Source organism: Sesamum indicum, linkage group LG3 (genome assembly GCF_026168435.1).
Source record: "Sesamum indicum cultivar Baizhima isolate 11 linkage group LG3, ASM2616843v1, whole genome shotgun sequence".
NCBI lineage: Eukaryota > Viridiplantae > Streptophyta > Magnoliopsida > Lamiales > Pedaliaceae > Sesamum > Sesamum indicum.
In genome coordinates, this window is record NC_142659.1 from 29,865,130 (window position 1) to 29,884,521 (window position 19,392).

Below are 19,392 nucleotides of genomic sequence, written 5' to 3' on the forward strand. Positions count from 1 at the left end.
GAATTTTGCCTTAATGAGTTTCTCAATGTTGTTCAGTTAATGAAACATGATAGACTAACATTGTTTCCTCCAGGTAAATTTCTTGTGATGAAGCATTTTTTAGATTAATTAGGAGAACTAAAGCGAGTGACACCTTATCTTAAGGCAAACCAGAAAAGAGGAGTTGGAAATTTGAACTGAAATTAATATATGTATTTCCTGCTTTGCATAATCGCATCATTCTGGAAATTTTCATCAAGGCCTAATTGTAGAAATCAACCATAAAAATCAGAAGAGAGAGCTCACTCCAAACAGTAAATAGTATACATAGATTTGCTTAAAAGAAATCATAGTAGAGCAGTTTGCTTAAAAGAAATAGTGTAGGTCAAGATACATAGATTTCATTAACCTCCTCCACATTTTCAGGAAATGGATCTCGGGAGGATCTTCAAGATATAAGGAAGTGAGTCATTGTTGCTATATACAAAGGAAATTGGCCAAACCCAGAGAAATGTCTATAAGGATCTTCTTTTGAGCCTAAAGCTCTTATGATCTTCTGGAAAAGGAAGTCACCACAATTAACCTGCTGGGAACATGGCCCTCTTGTCTCTATCATCAACCATAGCAAGACCAGCAAAAACCATGCCTTCTTCAAACGTTCAAACCTTTTTGAATAACTTGGAAGAAGCCTTGAACAGCTACGACACGCAAGTTTGTCTCATGGGAGTGAGAAGCCTTGCAAAGCGGAGTGGAACATGAGCTCTAATCAAAGCTCCATTCTCGACGTATTCCTATCAAATGATTGTCAAACATTGAAGTTTCTGGGATTATGTTTTTTGTTTAACAACCAGTAAAAATTGGATATTGAGTCAAACATGGACATAAGTACACCTCAGAATATCATCGCATTGTCAGAATTATGGTGATTTTGACACATACTCAGGCATGGCAGAAGACCACCTTATTACTATTTCAGTGAATCAGACCATATCATGTGAAATCTTAGGTTCTTCATTTTCTCTTTCTTCAACCGCATTCACAATTTTCTAAAGCAGAAAGCTGTTTCCTTATTATGAAGCAGTCTAGCATATCGTTGTTCCTATTACCTCCGAGAGAAAATATCAGATAAATTTGGTGGGAGAAGAATGTCATTTTAGGTTGTGCATCTATTCATAAATGTACAAGTTGGAGGCCCTTGAAATTTCAGGAAAGTGCAGACAAGAATAGGAAATGCAGAAGAATGCTTACAGTTTTTTCAACCAAGCCAACATGATGTATGGTGCTCAGGAGTTCCCCTTTATCAAAGGGAATCAGAGCTTCCACCCACACCATCATATCCTGTTGAACAAAAAAGTCAAGGATCACATAAGAACATTCGATCTACTGGTAGATATGTCCCATATAAAAGAGGACGGGGAAAAGAAGATTAGAAACCAGTTCGTAAGTATGCAAGATAGCCGTGGAGAAGTACCTTTAGTTTTTCCTGAACTGCATTACAGAAATCATCTAACCCTTCACCAGTTAAAGCAGAGATGCATATGACATCTGCTTTTTTCTTAGCTTCAGACTTGATCTTTTCTGGATCCTTTGCATTATCAACCTATAGAAATATGCATTAACCAGTCAAGAAGTGATTCTCTTACACTCCATTGCAACCAGTCAAACCTCTTGTATTCTGAATGGAAGTATGTTATAAATCTAAAACCATCAATAAGTCGAGAATTAAGAACAAAACCAAGCAGATTCAGTCAGTGACAACCAAGTAGGTTAGCACACTGTGTTATGTCAATGTCAGTCCAATGACGTGGAAGAAATCAATTACTACCAAAGGTATGTATCAAGAAGTCATGTTCATATATTAGAGATAAACATATATAAGGCAACTCACACTCAATGAAGTGGATGGAGTTAATCTGAATGCCTTATACTCAACCACGGTGGTATCATTGTGTAGTACAATTCTCGAGTTTTCACACTATCTTATTGGGTCGGCGGTATTGTGGAGGAGTTATTAGATAGGGAATCAGAAACTCTAAACAGAACATAAGAGTGATTGAGCTAACTTCAACTGTCGCTCCATATTCTGCAAATTTAAGAACAAATGACAAATAAATCCTACTACCTTGTTCCACACAATTAATTTAGGGATTGATGATGTATCAAGTTCTGCAAGAACTTTTTCCACAGCGTCAATCTGTTGCTCCGCCAGTGGATGGCTGATCCAAATTGAACAATGTAATTAGAAGCTGTATAGTTGAGATTTACAGTCTACTCATCAAATGGTCAATCATACCTAATATCCACCACATGTACTAGAAGTGATGACTCAGATATCTCTTCCAGAGTTGCTCTAAAAGCAGCTACCTAGAAGAAGAATGATTGGTTGAAAGAAACAACAATTAAATAGAACAGCCAAGATTTAATTCACTAAACATAACAAAACACAATCAGAAATAGCAGGGGATGACCATGACATAACTGGAGAAATGTTCATACCAGTGTTGTTGGTAACTTCTGAATGAAGCCAACAGTGTCAGTTAAAAGAAACTCCTTCCCATTCTTCATCTAAACAAAAGAAAGTACACCAATTCCCTACATTTAGGGCACGCAAGGAAGAAATATAGTACATAGAATCAATTATTAGTACAAAAAAAGGAATTTGCCATCCATTTGAAATCATGAAAATCATACATTCATGCACTCTTTGCATCTAGGATCTAAAGGAGGAAAAGTGAAAAGGAAAAGCAAAATGATTGAAAATTAGACTTCATTATGTGTTTCTTTTAGACAATAATAGGTATCAACTGTGCAAGTTCTTTGTATGTAACTGAGTACTAACTCAAAGAAGGAAATATTTTCTGTAATGCTTTGACAATTATTCAAGGTCCAACCAAGTATGAGTGAACCTGGGAAAGATTCTATTTTGTATTCCAGCCACGCTAAGTAAAGGAATTTCATTCTAATGAGAATTCTAAAACTAAGGAACTTATACAATGAAAATCGCATCATGCTGATAAAAAGAAGTACTGTGCTATCTGCTTTAGCCGTTGGGTGTTCCGTGAAAATATAAAAGAAAATAATGTTGCCGGAAATAACAGATGCATTGATAACCAATTCCCGTAGTAAATGTTGAAACATATCATTTCATAGAGTATAACGTCAAAGATCCCTGGATAGAGTCTTGCAATTAGCAGTTTCTTTAGGGGCATTGTACTTGCCTGCACCCTTCTTGTAGTAGGGTCAAGTGTTGCAAATAGCTTGTCCTCAGCAAGCACGTCGGCGCCAGTCAATCGATTTAAAAGAGTACTCTTTCCAGCATTTGTGTACCCAACCTGAACAGCAGATTTAACGATCATCAATCTCATTATATACAAGGCATCGACGAATATTAAATTGTTGCAGATGATGATACTATACAAATTTAATTATATTCATATGTAATAAATCACAAGAGGACGATTTATAATCCAGAAACTGTAAAACATGCCTTGCTCCCAAGATAAAACCAAAAAAAAAAATTCAAAGTATTACCTACGATTTAGAAGAAAGTCATTTTTCCTTTCAAACATTATACTTGTTTCAATGTCATCCTTACATGGCATGCTAGCACATGAAACAGATTACAACTTCTCTAGGAATCTTCTTAAGCATAGAATAACCATACATGTTCCACCAACAAATCCTTTAGGAATTAGCTGATAAGCATCACTAAGTTGTCTTCAGCAATAGTAAGCAATTTATTTCTGCATGACGCAATCAATTAACAATATAGGCAGAGAGACTCATCAATTTGAAGCAACACAGATCGCTAACGTCATCTGGGAAAACGGGAGCTGAAGCAGCTGTGCAGCTCAGATGGGTTTCTCCTCAAGAACAAAACATTACTATATTGAGTGTAAGAAGGTACATTTTGGATCCTAATACAAAATTGTTCGATGAAAATCAACTCATAGTAAGATATAGCGAGTTATAGCATATAACCTAGAAGTATTTTACAGTATAAAACACTTGAGCTGCCATTATAGACAAGCTTCAATCTCTGACATTATTCCTACCAATACAAACAAAGAGTATTTCATACCAGAGATACAACAGGCACAGGTACAGCAAATCGCCGGTTTCTGTACTGCTTGCGATGTTTACGGACAGATTCAATCTCTTTCTTGAGAGCAGCAATCTGGAAAGCCCAGAAAGAGTGTACATATCACGTATTGCAAATGACTATAGCAAGGAAGTCAAGCGTACAGGCAGCAGAGTACAACCACAGAAACATGCTAAATAATTCAAAGTTCTCAAAGAAACATTGCCCTGATAGAGAAAGGTGGAAAAAAATATACAATGTACATGCATAGGAGAAGTCGATAGGAAATTGGAGTATAAAAATTTCAGTTTAATGATTAGTCATAAAGATGGGTAATACGAAGGAGACGGTAAATAGCAATTCTAAAGACAAACGTAGAAGGAGTTTCTACAAAGAAAATATAAAACTTAAATGGCACTGAAACTACTATGATTTTAGTTTGTAAGCATGAATTGACTTCTAGCAGAACTGTAAGCGCGATGAAGCTACTCGAAAGAAAAAAACAAGAAAACGATAACAGGGAAAAATGAGGTTGAGCCACCAACGAGTCAACCTCCACGTTCCTCTAAAAGAGAAATAACATAGCATAAAGTAAATAATGTCTACACGTCATTGACCCAACTCTAAATGTAACGATGCATCACTAGTGATGCACTAGGGGAAAAGCCAATTTACGAGGAAAAGGAAAGGAAATAAAGATGACTCCCAGTGTTTGCACCTGCTGAAAATGTATGAAGATTTATGAGAGTAGCAGAAAGCAAGTTGCATACTTGGTCACGTAAGATACGCTTGTCAACTTCAATTTGTTTTTCACCCATACCCTTCACCTGTCCTCCAGCTTGCCGTTCAAGGTGGGTCCACATTCTTGTTAATCGGGGTAGTTGATATTCCATCTGAGCCAGTGAGACCTAAAAATATTTTTTTCTTGTTAGCACCAACAAAAAGATATGTGTCACACATTATTTTCCCTTAAAGATAAATTGCCTGTAAAGCAGCTTCACGGGTGGCTGCTCGTTGGTTGAAGATATCCAGGATGAGGGCAGTGCGGTCACACACCCTAACATCTCCACCAAAGGTCTTCTCCAAGTTTCGCAGTTGCCTGTCTTCAAACATTTAGCAAAATTTAAAAGAAGATTAGGAAGAGGAAGAAACCACTTTAGCCTGAAAATTCCATTCGGAAGTGGAAAAGTAGAGAAGGCACACTCCAGCACCATAAAATCTTTTCTCTGCTGACCAAGATCACCAAAATAGCAGAGGTTGGGCAAAGTACACTAAGCAAATTACTGCCCCCTAGTTGATGCATAATAATAGCATTCGGTAAAAAGTGGCCGAGATGGCACAATCAACAGAATAAAAACTCAGGCATGCATAAATGTCTTATGAAGTGATCAGAAAACAACCCTGGTGAAAGTTCATCATCGAAAATTACAGTCTCAACATCAAATGCATGGATTGCGCTCATAATTTCTGCCACCTTTCCTGATCCTATATATGTCCTGGGATTTGGTGATGCAAGTCTGTACCAAATATAACAATCACCTGAATCAGTGCATTATCGTTCAAATTTCTCAGAAATTACCAAAAAAGAAAAGCGAAATATTATCAAAATTAGATGAGCAAATCATATTAGCAAAGTTACTTACTTTTGATAAGTCGAACCAACAACAAGTAACCCAGCAGTATCAGCCAGCTGCTCTAATTCACTGAGTGATTCCTCTATACCAAAAGAACCATTACCATCACCTTTCTTTGCCACACCAACTAGGTAAGCTTTCTCTGCAAACACCTAGCTTAAAATTCTCCATTTAGTAGACAAAAATATATATATACCTATACATCATTGTTTGGACAACACTTTGAAACTCTCTCACATGTCATAGTTCCGCAGCATACCAAGTCTAGAAATTCCAAATACAGCACCAAACAATAAAGGATTTAGTTAACACAATCATACGTCACGGAAGGCCAAACAACTCGCAAAAGATCGAAAATCGAAACACAACTTCCTTTGAGAAAATTACTAGGATCGAACTAGAAAGACAGACCTCTCTTCCATTTCGCAGTTTGAACCGACCTTCTTCGTCACTTTCCTCTACACTGCCTTTCTTAGCTTCCGCCTTTTTCAACCGAATTTGAGTTCGTTGTTCATGAGTTTCTTCCGTTACAGTGCCTGCCACTCCATTGGCCTGACCCTGACCCTCCGGTTCAGCATCAAGAGCTGCAACCCGCTCAGAAACGAGGTCGTCGGAGTAAAGAACTCCCACGCCATCATCATGCACAGCCTTGAAGCCATAAAATTTACCATAACGTTGAAAATTAAAGAATTGAATGGATTTGATTTTAGGGTTTGGACCCCAACCGGGAAGGAAATCAGGTTTGGAATTCAGATAAGGTTTCAAGATCGAGCAAAAACATATATTCATGGTAAATTCTTCTCTGCTCCAATTTGTTTAAAGTGAGTGTTAAGTGGGATAATAGAGGCAGAGTGTTGGAGAATGATCATTGCTGCTCTTACTTCTTCAATATTTATAGCGGACACGGACTTCTGTGGCTGTTGGCCTTTATGGACGACCATTATGGATTTCTATCTATCTATGTTGATTTTCTTTCCCTCTTTTTTGGTGTGTTTTCTTTTAGATAGATATGGAACTTACTTAAATAACTATATTAATGTTTAATAAATAAATAAAATGTAACTGATCAATATATCAATACATATATTAATATAATTTTAAATTACAAAAATAATAAATTACAATAAATTTACATTAAATAAAACAAACATACACTCGTAAAATAAGACCCAAACTCATGACATAAAACAAACATACACAGGTAAAATAAAAATCAAACCCATGAAAGCTCAACCTTAACCATTTTTTTGTTTTGGTGTTTTATTAATTCATATCATCTTAGCTTGCTCCAATTCCAAAGTGGTTTGGAGCGAAATAAATCATGATGTACTGGTTTTAAATTGTTAACGAATTTCAAAACAACAAACAATTTACACGGTTCAGGATATCAATCTCATTTCAGTTTTAGGTGCAGAAGAGATTTGAAAGGGGTAAAAAGGCTTACGCTTTACAGTGTAAAACTGTTATGTCCAACAATTTTAGCACATTACTTCATACACCATAGACAGAACTACTGATACTTTATATATATATATATAAATAGATACATCCATCAACATTCGGCCAGCGGCTACTGAATGTTTGATGCCATCAAGGCATCCAGAGCAGTTAACAAGATATTTTTTGTTCTTTCCGAATATTTATATATATTTTTTCCGTCTTCCCCTAATCTTTAAAGGGAAGAAACTATCCTCCAGCCCTAGAGTGAGACGGTGTCACAGCTTTATCCAAATTCAAGTTATTACACTTTATCATCATGGAACCACCATCTTGTCTCCTTGGGAGATCTACCATTTTTACAGTTCTTCACATAGCGATCATTATCAGCTGGGCGTTGCTGCACGGGAAAAAATTTCAGGGGATCAATGTTTTAGGTAAAGAATTTAAGAAGGTGAATTCCTGATAAGCAACAATGTGAAGCAAAATAATATTTCAAAGCCTCGACAACTGAGAATTGGACAAACCTTCACTGTGGAGCTCGACAGCATAGAGAGAATGCTGATGCAAATTGAACTCACAGTCATGGCTGGGGACCAAGAGTCATATAAAATATCTGCATGGATACATCAGGAGGAAAAACAAAAAGTAGGTGTTCAGTGCAGTTATCTGATAAACCAACAAGCACAGAGGCGTCAACTGAACCCAAAAATAAAATTATTGTGACATTCTGATGTCACTGATCCCCAGATACCTCACTGATAGCTACAACGAAAAGCTAATATGTCATTGACATAAAGGAATTCAAGACACTAATTCTCGTTCAACAGATAAACTGCTATTTGGTATTGCTATTGCTTATGGCTGCCAGCTCAGGAAGAGAAAAAGACCATCTGCCAATCAGATAATATAGAGAATATCGAAATGTATCATACAACTATTAATAGATGTTCTAGCAAAGTTAATATCATCATGATGTTTCAACAATTCATGCATATTGCAACACTATGACCGAACAAAACAACTCATTTAACCTATGACCAGTATTAGTGTTAAGTGGAACAATAGAGGCAGTGTTGGAGAATGATCATTGCTGCTCCTACTTCTTCAATATTTGAAGCACCAATTTGTTTGAACTCCAATGCCCATTTATCCTCAAGCAGTACATTAGTTCTTTAATTTCACTTCTATGGCACCAGAACTAACAACATCGGCTTTCCCGCGAAAGATGGAACAATATCTGTCCCATATCTACTTGTGAGGTTGCTTAAACCCATCACTGTACAACAAATTGTAAACCTCTGGGAAGGGCTATTCTTGGCCCTTGACATCTTCAACCAAAAACCATGAGAAAATGTTCTTTCCCCCTAAGCTAATTGCTCAACTTCCCGGAAACACAATCCTTTGAAAGGCTGCTTCAGAACCATATTGGGTGTTGTTTACTACCAACTGCTTATTATACCAACCCTAAATGAATTGCTCACTACTACACACCAAAAAGTAAGTAAATAAATGAATAAATTTGAAGCAAAACAAAAACAAAAAACAACAAAATATATGGTGCAAATATAGTTCAATAAAAAACCAAAATTGAGAGAGCACGGAAAACATACCCAGACATATATGGCCATTGCTATAAATGTGAGGATGCAAAGGAGCTGGAGGAACAAATATAACCTGCCAAAGAAACAGTGGATAATTCAATTTAACTAAATAAACCGTGATTAAACATTGGAATTTCCACAAACATGACCACGAGCAGCAGTAAAACCCTACCAAAACTCCACAAATATTCCAGAAACTCAAAAATCCCATTTTGCTCAATAAGTTACAAAAAGAATCACAAATAAAGCACAATAATCGAAATAGAATCTCCAGAAAACATATACCTGCGGCGCTTCCATGGGGTAATGCTCCGGAAAATCAACCTGAAGCTGGTACGTTTCCCCTGCATAAAGCGTCCCCGGAGCACCGTTGACTTCAATTATCCATCTAATTACACCAAAACTCAATCAATCGCCACCATAAATCTCCGATTCGCAAACCATCCAACACAAACTAAGAAAAATCAACAGCTCAAGAAAAAAAGGAGGCAGAAAAAGAAACCTCTGAAGATTATCAGTAACTTTGTGCTTGAAACCCGCAGGAGGATTCACCTGCCACTCCACCAGCTCTTTCTGTAGCCGATTGCAAGCGATCTTGCTCAACGCCTTTTCCCCAAATTCCAATCCCACAAAAAAATATTAAAAAAAAACAATCAATATTTTCCCTAAGAAGATTCGAACATAAGATAGACTTAATCACACAGCAATTTCACACACACACATATGAATTCTAGAATCAAAGAAAAAGACCTTGCGTGAAGAAGCGGAGGGGGCGGTCATGGCGTGCGTACGGTAAATGACAATGTTAGAGAGAGAAAAAAGAAAGAATTTCAGATAGAATGCAAGACAAAACGATGCGTTTGCACTGCAAAGGGGTTAAATTTATTTCAGGTATTTGATAATTCCGTTTTCTTTAAAAAAAAAAAAAAGAAAAGAGAAAAGAGAAAAGAGAGAAACTTCTCTGCCTTCTGATCTGATCAATCCAGATGAAGAAGATTGTGTTTAAGTCAAAGGAGTAGATCTGACGGTCAGTGATGAATATGATCCACACGTGTGGTTGGTGATGATTGCTGCCACTTGGCAAGAGTCACGTGAGCAGAGAATCCAGTGGTTTGTACGTGGGTGACCCCTGACCATTTTGACCTTGCCTTTTCAGCTTTGGATTTTGTAAAGCTATAAGCTAGTGGGAAGTGTGTCACTCTACTTTAATTATTCATTTATTTATACCTACATATAGTATATAAATACAAAAATATATCAATAAATACTGACATTGACAGCATCTCATTCTCACCTGAAAAGTTCTTAATCTAATTATTTTTTTATCTAAATTAATTATAAAATAAATATAATATTTTTATTATTTTTTTAATTATATATCAATTACATAATAAATATATTATATATATTATACAATAAATTTAAATTAAAGTAAGTTCAATATGAGTTAAAATTTTCTATTTCAATCAATTCTTCATTGGTCTTTTAGGTTCTTCATATGGAAGAGATAGAACCCAATATGTCCCCCACCTTGAATTGTTATTTTTTGATTATATGGACCATACTCTATTTATTTGGAGTTAGGACCTAAATTTATAATTATGATAAATGATTATTGTTCCTTATGACCACAAGCAAAATTAATATATTGTTTATGTTGATGCTGATGTTGTTTTTAAGACTTTAATCATCAAACTGTATTTGTTGAGTGATTCCTGACGATCGTGACACTGTTGCTTTTACTCTAATTTAGGTTCCATTTGAAAATTTATTAAAATTTCGTGTTTATGAATTTAGAGGGTGGTGACTGAGGTTATTAGCTTCTCACAATAAATTATAAGATGTTTGAGAGCCTATAATTTTTTGAAATCGTTTGATAATTTTTTTTTTTGAAAAAGAACTTATAAGAAATATTTTGAATCTTACACGTTCTTTAAAAATGTTTAATTTCGGCCAAATTTTTTTATTAAAACATTTTATAAGTTTTTTAATCTTAACATCCAATAAACAAAAAATACAATTATAATCTTGTTAGTATTTCACCTTTACTCTTCATATAGTTGACGTTCCAAACTCCCCCCTTCTCCCCCCCCCCCCCCCCCAAAAAAAAAAAATTATCTATCATATGATTTTAAATTTTAATAGTTTGATGGATTTTTCAATTGTTATTACAATATCAAAAGTTTATTATACCATATACTCTTAACATTTTATAAGATCTGGCATTTTTTAAGTTGTTAAAACACCTTACAAGTTTAAATAAGGCTAGTCAAACACTTTCTTAGTTGTCTCGTAAGAATTGACTCGACCAGATACTATAAATGAAGTATTCGAAAGTATGAACATCGTCTTCTCAAAACTATAACCATACCATTGAAATTTGTAGGGTTTTTTTTTTTTTTAATTTAATGAATTTCATTAATCAAAAGCCCAAGAATTTAAGAGATTTAGGTCCCTTATCACCAAAAACATCACTAGGAAAAATGGAGGAAAGGGGGAGATAGGACCATCCCAGTTGGCTCTATGTGTCCATTTAGACACGTCATGTGCCAAACCATTACACTAATTAGGAATTTTTCGACAAATCCAATTTGGTTTGATTCCCCATATTCTTTGAATTTCTGAGGCATCCAAACAAGTTGCAGGTGTTTCTTTAATCCATTTGACAACATCTGTCGAATTTGTTCCTATAATCCGGAAAATTTGTAGTTAATATCTTTTCATTAAAGACATGATACAATTTTTATCTTGTTTCTTGAGGGCATATATAGAGAATCACTTTTGTTTTGTTTATAGTACTATATATTCTTTGTAGTGGAGTCGTATAATAATATAATCATAGGTAGATGTTAGTATTAATGTTCTTGCTACTAAGCTGTACTACTGTTAGTTCACCCAGTAAAATGCCTAACAGATGAAGATTTTGTCACTGTTGCGTTGGTGGCATCAAAGAAAAATGCGGTTGGATGAGTATGGAGGTAAAGGGGGATCAAAACCTCAATCTTTGTTGGGAGTGGGGGTATTTATTCCCACAACAAAGAATTCATGATGTTTGTTCTTTGAATTGCAACTCCTCTTTATTACACTAAGTTCAGTAATACACATTAATTAAACCGTGTGTTGTTCGAAAATATGAATGAACATTCGTGATTTCTTTGGATGACATCTAAAAATGTCTTCAAGAAACGAGTGACAGTGCTGCCAATTATTCAAATCTCTTATTATCAGAAGCATGATCACGACGTCGATTAATCAACTGAAGATTTTCATGAGAGAAGGGGGCTTAGACGGTTTCTGATTCCCTAGCCAATGCTGCATGTGCACTCCAATGGCGTCCAGGTACATGCTGCTCCTCCCATGGAATCCGACCACCTTTCCTTCTGTTGTGCCCGACGCGAAATAAGTCCCCAGCTCTTGTCCGAAGGGGCCGTATGTTCTTCTGCTGGTATGAAACGTCAAGGATTGAATCACTTTTGTCCCCTGCTCTTTTTTTATGGGACCGTAGTATCCACTTACACATGTTAGGACTTCATGGGGATAGTCTAACTTCACCTGAAATATAAGCGAATATATAGCTTCATAAGTGTCGTCTGTTTAATCTAAGTTCACATGCTTAATATACGTTTTAGGTTGTCGGGACGGTGTTTTATTACCCGGTCTGCGGTCTGTCCGCTGCTGCTCCCATGCTTGACCGACCAGATGGATTGCCCATTTCGATCATACTCAATTTCAATGCAGCAAATGGCGTCTGTTTTTGTCAAGATGATCTGTTTGATCCCCGTGAACACCCCGTCATCCCACGGCTTCCCACCTTCCCCGCCCCACGGGCCTGGGCCGTAAGGAGCAGGATCTTTGATCACCAGTCGTGGAACGACCTAAGACCATTATGCAAGTATCAATATTTCATCAAATAAACTTACATTTCATGATATTACTATGCCAAGTACCTCTTCAGATTGTCCTCGCTTTCCTACTTTGAAATGCCACTGAGAATTATCAGCTTTGTTAGCTGAAACTGCGGTTTGGTAGCTGGATTTGGATGGCGAGCTTGAACCCGATGTTTTGGTATTAGACATGGGAGAAACGACTGTATCCTTCGATTTGGTATTAGTTGTGGGAGAAACTAATGCAGCCGTCGTTTTGGTATTAGTTGTGGGAGAAACGACTGCAGCTGTCATTTTGGTATTAGACGTGGGAGAAACGACTGCATCCTTCATTTTGGCACTTGAAGCAGGCACACCTTTCCCTTCTAGCACGTGAACACCGACAGCATCCACAAACAATCCCTTCCTCCCATGAAATCCAACAACCATTGATCCTTCCTTCAACTTAGTCGAGAAGAACTCCCCTTGTTCTTCTCCATACGGGCCGTATTTGCCCTTTGTGGTGTGAAAAGTGAGCGACTTGATCACGTCAGGCCCCATGATCATTGTCGGGGCATGGTAGCCTGTCAAGTGAGTCAAGATTTCTGATGGATAATCGAAGACAATCTGCAGAGAAAGAAGTCTTTCTTGTATTCAAGATTCTATGCATGTTACCAATGAAGTTAAATTAGTATCTTTGTAGGATAATTTACCTTATCAGACTTGAATGATCCTGTGCCACCATTTTTGCTCCCCCAAACAGCCTTCCCATCCTTATCATAACAAACTCTAATAGACACAACTCCAACATTGCGATACACATTGATCTGTCTGATCCCATCATATACTCCATCATCAAACAGACTCCCTCCACTGCCGCCCCACGGTCCATAAGTCACCACTCCTTTGATATTTTCAGAGGGAACCCTCTCAATTTTTTTCGGAACAACAACAGCAGTCTGAAAAAATGTCTCCAATCAAATTTCATTCTGCTAGAGAGATGCAAGAAAACAATGCAGATAATTCATGAAAAGATAGCCAAATAATGACCTCTTTCTTGGGTTCTGTATGGCTGAGATCTTGTATAGTCGGCTTTGGATGATCTTGTATGGTTGGCTTTGGATGATCGATTGGGGGAGAAGGTTTCGCGTTATCCTTTTGTCTGACAGCAATAACGAGATCATAATTTGTACCAAGACTTCCTTGGATCATTGAGTACTCGTACTTCTCAGTCCCATGAGCAGCAACAAATTGCTGAGACTGATAAAGAGCATGTGATTCAACAGATTTGTGAAGAGGCTCTATGTAAAATCCAATGGCATCTAGGTACCAGCCAGCCTTTCCAACAAATCCGACAATCTTGCCATGTGTTGTAGAAGACGTGAAATACGTCCCCTTTTCAACGCCAAAAGGTCCATATTTTCTTTTGTTGCTCTCGAAGGTAAGTGATCGGATAATGACATGTCCCCGTTCTTGCAAGCTACCGTAATATCCATGCACTGAAATAAGGAACTCATCAGGGTACTCAAGCCTGACCTGGTAGATTAAAGAATCTCATAAGAACAGTCATCTAAGCCAATAAACATCAATTGATGATGATCATATATAGCACACACCATATGTTAAGTCTCATAAGGTAGCAACTTGGAACGAGAAATATAGGTCATACATAGATTATCGGAACTTACCTTATCAGTTTTAGTCCCTCCACTTCCACCATGTCTCTCCGACCAGACTGATCTTCCCGTGCTGTCATATTCAATCCTGATTGAATCTACACCGGTTCCATGACCTATCTCCAATTGCCTTATTGTGGAGTGTACACCGTCATCCCAGTAATATCCACTTTGACCTCCCCATGGCCCAACCAATGTAGCGCGTTTTTCAAACTTCTCCAGACTCTGCATGCAAAAACAATTTATAAACAGTTCATCATAAGAAAATGTTCTTAGAAAATGTGATGTTACTTACCATCTTGGACAAATGGCTTTTGGAGCTATCGATGCAGAGATGTGAAAGAAACAAATGAGAGCTGTATTGTCTCTCGAAACTTGGGGAACAATATATAGTGGTCGACCAAGAAAGGAGGAATTTCGTATGCTCAATTAAGTTAGTGAAATAGCGTCTTCTGGATGCTCATATAATTAGCAAATTCCAGGTTCCACTATGGAGCGAAAGCATTCAAAAGAAGAGAATTTGATTCAAAGAAGATGAGCCTTTCTGTTTATAATGTTAGTAAAAATGTCACGCAACAGCAATGAATTGAAATTCCTACCAGATATGGGTTGAGAATGGCCTCCACAGGGAATGGCTCATCTCCTGAGCCTGGAAAAGACAGTACTAAAAAAGGGAATCGGCGAAACATTATTTACAATTGTTTCATGACAATGAAATCACATCACTTCGTACTTTGCAAGAACGTGAGATGCTTCAGGGCCCAAATTGCAAGGCACCTTAGAATGTTTCATATCAGTGGGGGAACTGATTCTGTCTCTTTTCTTATCAGAATATGATGAACCAATATCACAAGTTCTTTACAGCTGCTGAAAAGGGGACTAGCATGCATGATTGGCTCAATATATGAAAACATAAGGGCCAACATGGAAAACAGGTGAAGACGTACACAGGTTGCATACCATGCCTGGAACTTAACCACAACAGAAAGAGGCCAAGTGAATTGATGCTGGTAGTGCAGAGTATAAAGTGTTCACTTAGATTACATCTTTTCACCTAATTGGAAAATCAAGAATCATCTTTTATCTCCCTCATTGTCTTATCTGGCAACTGCTCTGATTAGTTCCAGGGGTAAATTTGCAGTGCTAGACCATATCAAGCTATTCATCTCAAGAAATGGCGTGCACTTAATGAACCAAGGTGATGCCTTTAACCAACTCCAGCTGATTTCCAAACTTGCGACATGTTTCTCCTTAATAGGGGTAACATTCTAGCTTCTTAATCTGTGATCGAAATAAACTTGCTTCACTATGCATAGCGTTCGGGGCGTTGTGTGCCGTAACGTTGATCAGAAGAAAGAAAAAGAAACATCTAAAATCCGATGCATTAAGTGATTCAAGGTTGTAGGTTGTCATGTTTGATTTACCAGGTTCTTCCAAGTTTGCAATAACAGATTGACAAGATCAATTTTGTGGAGCGTGGACCATGAGCTGATTGACTACAATAGGTGTTTCAAACCTCATACTAAATCTTATGATTCTTTGAAACTGTAGAAAATCTTGCAAACATGGGAAACAGTATCACGTTTCATAACAGGATTTCTTACATTAAAATGATGTTCTTAGGCCCAAAAGCAGAGTCCCTTCACCTGTAATGGCGCTTTTTGAATGGAAGACGTTAGACAACATGCACAAGAACACTACGAACGGTGATAATTGGAAAGTCGGATATAAAAGACTATTCAGACAAGATCCGCCCAAATATAGCTCAAAATCTACGCACTATCGTTTATTGTTTACATTGATCAATATCCTCTGTAATCAAGATATCAACAATGTAGTGTGAAACGACCATGGGCCATCAATTGAGGAGACTCAAAACAAACCCAGATGCTAATTTATTACTCAACTTAAGAGAATGCTCTTTACATTGCTATTCCCACTTTCCCATAGACATGGACAAGATAATTCCAAGACAAATATTCAAAGAATTTACAGTAAACCACATAGAAAAGTTAGAACTTCAAGTAGTCACAAATACTTGGAATACTCCATTACATTAACTTACATAGATTAATCCATTAGACTAACAAGAACAATCCACATAAAACGTAGCATACATCCATAACAGAAGGCCGTAACCTCATGATTATTACAAGCATCAGCAGACAATGTAACTATATCTTTAAACAGAAGCAATGTGAGCACCATGTTTGGTGATTAGGGCCTGCAGATCTTCCTTCTTGGCACCCACAAGCCTATCCACTTCTTCGCCACCTTTAAGGAACAAAAAGGTAGGCATGGCCTCAACGTTGTATTTCTGAGCAACAGTCTGCAGGCAATTTATTGAATTCAGCAAACTAGTTTCAAATCTACTCTGGAATCTCAAAAATTATTGACAAAATACTGGTGCCTAAAAATATAAATGTCAAGATACAAACCTTAAGCTCATCAACATCCACCTTCAGGAATATAACATGCGTTGTCTTCTTGGCAATCTCAGCCAAAATGGGAGCAATGAAACGGCATGGTCCGCACCATGATGCGGTGAAATCTACCACCACCTGATCAAAAGGTTTTGGCGTTTCCCGTGTTAAAACTTCAAGGCTTGAAACCCATAATACAAACAACGAAACCCAAAACGCAAAAGATGGTAACATTAGCCACATAAGGGGTTTTTCTACCAGTTTTGCAAGTTTCAGAAACCAAGCAAGAAAACCACTTAACAGACAAAAATATTTTACTGGCTAGCCCACATCACTTGCTTCATAATCATGAAACATGTCTCCGTGAAAACCAAGAACTTCAATTGGTCTTAACTAAGTGATAAAGACCTTCAATTCATCCATTTATCACCAAAATCAAGACACTTCCAAATGAGAAAAAGCAAGCATATAAAGCACCATTTTCTTGCTTCAAGCAATTCAATTTGATCAGTGAATATTTACTTCTGAACCCTAGAAGTATGTGAAACCACAAATCAAGACAACAGAAAATTAAACCCATGTCAAATAATTCATCATCAACAACTAGAAAGAAGTCCACCAAGAAAAGAACTTCTCAGTTACCAGTTTTCCAGACTCACGACCCTTCTTGAAGTGCTCCTCCCACTCCGCTTCGGTGTGGCAGCCAATCACTTGCCCCTCCTCCGAAGTAGACATTTCTCTCTTCTTCCCAAACGAAAATCCCAACTCACAACACAGACTCTTACGCCTTGGAAGAAAAATGTGCCAAAAACTATGCGTTCACTGCAAGCACGGCAAGATAAAGCGGTGCTTTATAGAGCCCCATCACGCGGCGGGGAAATTCCAAAACAGTACGGCTGTAGGAGAATAATTACGGATATAGCATGGGGAAAGATAATGACGCGATGATCATCTTGTGAAGAGGCCGGCGTGTGGTGGGATGTCACCGACATCAGCGGTGGGAACGGCCAGGATTGAGTCAGAAACACTAGGGCATTAAGTAAGAATCTGATGCACTACAGCAATAATAAAATCAAAATGTCCAAACTTGTCGATGTCGGCTACGAAATAACACACTCGTCACCCTTTGGATTTTGTCTTTTTTCTTCCTCCTCCCATTATTTTATATTTCTATTTCTTCTTCTTTTAATTTTATATTTGTATAACTGCTTAAGAAATTCATAACTATGATATGTATAAGATAACGTAGTTATTATGATATTTTGTGGTAAGGCCTATCCAACTTTCGAATTTTATCAGTTTTAAATCCAATTTTACCAGATCAAATAGAAAAAGATAGAAAATTCTAATTTAAATTGTGATTGATCGAATTTGAATTAATTATAAAATAAGTGTAATATATTTATCATGTGATTGATGTACAATTTAAAAAAATAATTAATCACATGACAAGTGTATCACATGCTATGTGATTGTTTTGGTTCAATCAAACCTGACTTTGAAAGAATTTTCGAGAAAAAAATAAGAATAAAGGGGTGCCTGCAATATCTTTTACTTTTGTAGTGAATATAACTTATAAAAAAAATATTATAAGATAAATTGAGAGTGTATGGTAATAAAAATTTTAAAATAAAATAAAATTAAGGTATTGAAATAATAATTTAATATTTATAATTTTAGTAATAAACAGTAAAAATGATGAAATAAAAATACTTTAAAATTTATCTTAAACAATAAATTAATAAATACTTATTTTAAACATTTCCAAACAACCAAATGAATAAATTCATAAATAAATACCAATAACTATGTTCATGCAAACATCTCTTTCACGTTTTTTGCATTAAAGCAAAAGGAAGAAAATGTGAAGTGTTTTTGTACCTCAAAAAATCCAACTTGCAAACAAACGAAAACTGATTTTGACAAATACTGGTTGCATTATGTCGAATGCCTCGAATTTTGTGAAGATCCGACCCATTTTCCGGATGCTCGATCCAAAAGAAATATGAAATGTCGTGAGACATGTGGTGGAGCGGAGGGCATGGCGCCCAAGCCCAAAACCATTCATGTAGCTGGCCCGGTACTATGTGAATAATTTGGTACTCAATCATATCCTACCATGTCACCAAAATAATCATGATTTATAATCTAAATTCACATGATGGGTGCCCAGATCATAAAAAAAGAAGACAAGGGGTGAGTATGGTTGATTCCTCACTAATTCGTTTTAAGTTGGTTTTTTCAAAAATAAAAAATAGGAGGGGTTTTGATTGTGATGAGATTAAGAAGAAGATGAAATTGAATAAAATGAATAGATTTGATAGAAAATTTTTCCAATTAAAGTCGGGTTCCTGCTTGATTCCACTATTTGATCATCGATGCAAATACAACAATCATTCAAATAGATAAAATCAATTATGATCATTGGTAGACCTAACGATCTCACCTTTTCTTATCATTTCGTCAGCAAGAAACGTCTGTTGGCTAATTCCCTAGTCAATAAACAATCATGAAAATGTCCACAAACGTTTCGATTCCAATGCGGTTGACCCAACTCGAGATTTTCAATTGATGGGCTCCGAAGCTTCGAGCTGATTCTTCGAATAAGCTCTCGCCGCCTCTTTCGGAGGCTTTGGTTTGTTAGGACAGGTTTGGTCCATGCACCGGCCGGGTCGGGCATGAAGAACTATGACCA

At 36.9% G+C, this 19,392-nt stretch overlaps 4 protein-coding genes across 4 annotated transcripts; all 4 read right to left on the reverse strand.

The window, feature by feature from the left end:
* Positions 1–281: 281 nt before the first annotated feature.
* On the reverse strand, positions 282–6,632 carry LOC105159575 (GTP-binding protein, HflX). The gene is made up of 13 exons (XM_088878396.1): positions 6,106–6,632; positions 5,704–5,846; positions 5,461–5,577; positions 5,045–5,159; positions 4,831–4,968; positions 4,061–4,156; positions 3,198–3,311; positions 2,476–2,544; positions 2,273–2,343; positions 2,102–2,195; positions 1,451–1,579; positions 1,228–1,317; positions 282–770 (listed from the first exon to the last, which is right to left on the reverse strand). The coding sequence occupies exons 1-13, from the start codon at positions 6,481–6,483 to the stop codon at positions 678–680; spliced, it is 1,647 nt and encodes a 548-aa protein (XP_088734522.1). The 5' UTR covers positions 6,484–6,632; the 3' UTR covers positions 282–677.
* A 563-nt stretch (positions 6,633–7,195) lies between these two features.
* LOC105159308 (putative ubiquitin-conjugating enzyme E2 18) lies at positions 7,196–9,660 on the reverse strand. The gene is made up of 6 exons (XM_011076320.3): positions 9,486–9,660; positions 9,238–9,341; positions 9,021–9,123; positions 8,745–8,808; positions 7,659–7,747; positions 7,196–7,531 (listed from the first exon to the last, which is right to left on the reverse strand). The coding sequence occupies exons 1-6, from the start codon at positions 9,513–9,515 to the stop codon at positions 7,436–7,438; spliced, it is 486 nt and encodes a 161-aa protein (XP_011074622.1). The 5' UTR covers positions 9,516–9,660; the 3' UTR covers positions 7,196–7,435.
* Positions 9,661–11,722: 2,062 nt separating this feature from the next.
* On the reverse strand, positions 11,723–14,785 carry LOC105159309 (Mannose-binding lectin superfamily protein). The gene is made up of 7 exons (XM_011076321.3): positions 14,570–14,785; positions 14,287–14,499; positions 13,649–14,134; positions 13,312–13,557; positions 12,683–13,225; positions 12,389–12,610; positions 11,723–12,287 (listed from the first exon to the last, which is right to left on the reverse strand). The coding sequence occupies exons 1-7, from the start codon at positions 14,570–14,572 to the stop codon at positions 11,988–11,990; spliced, it is 2,013 nt and encodes a 670-aa protein (XP_011074623.1). The 5' UTR covers positions 14,573–14,785; the 3' UTR covers positions 11,723–11,987.
* Positions 14,786–16,299: 1,514 nt separating this feature from the next.
* On the reverse strand, positions 16,300–17,556 carry LOC105159310 (thioredoxin H-type 1). The gene is made up of 3 exons (XM_011076322.3): positions 17,340–17,556; positions 16,713–16,835; positions 16,300–16,603 (listed from the first exon to the last, which is right to left on the reverse strand). Exons 1-3 carry the CDS (start codon positions 17,430–17,432, stop codon positions 16,457–16,459), a joined length of 363 nt encoding a protein of 120 aa, XP_011074624.1. The 5' UTR covers positions 17,433–17,556; the 3' UTR covers positions 16,300–16,456.
* Between the last annotated feature and the right edge of the window lie 1,836 nt (positions 17,557–19,392).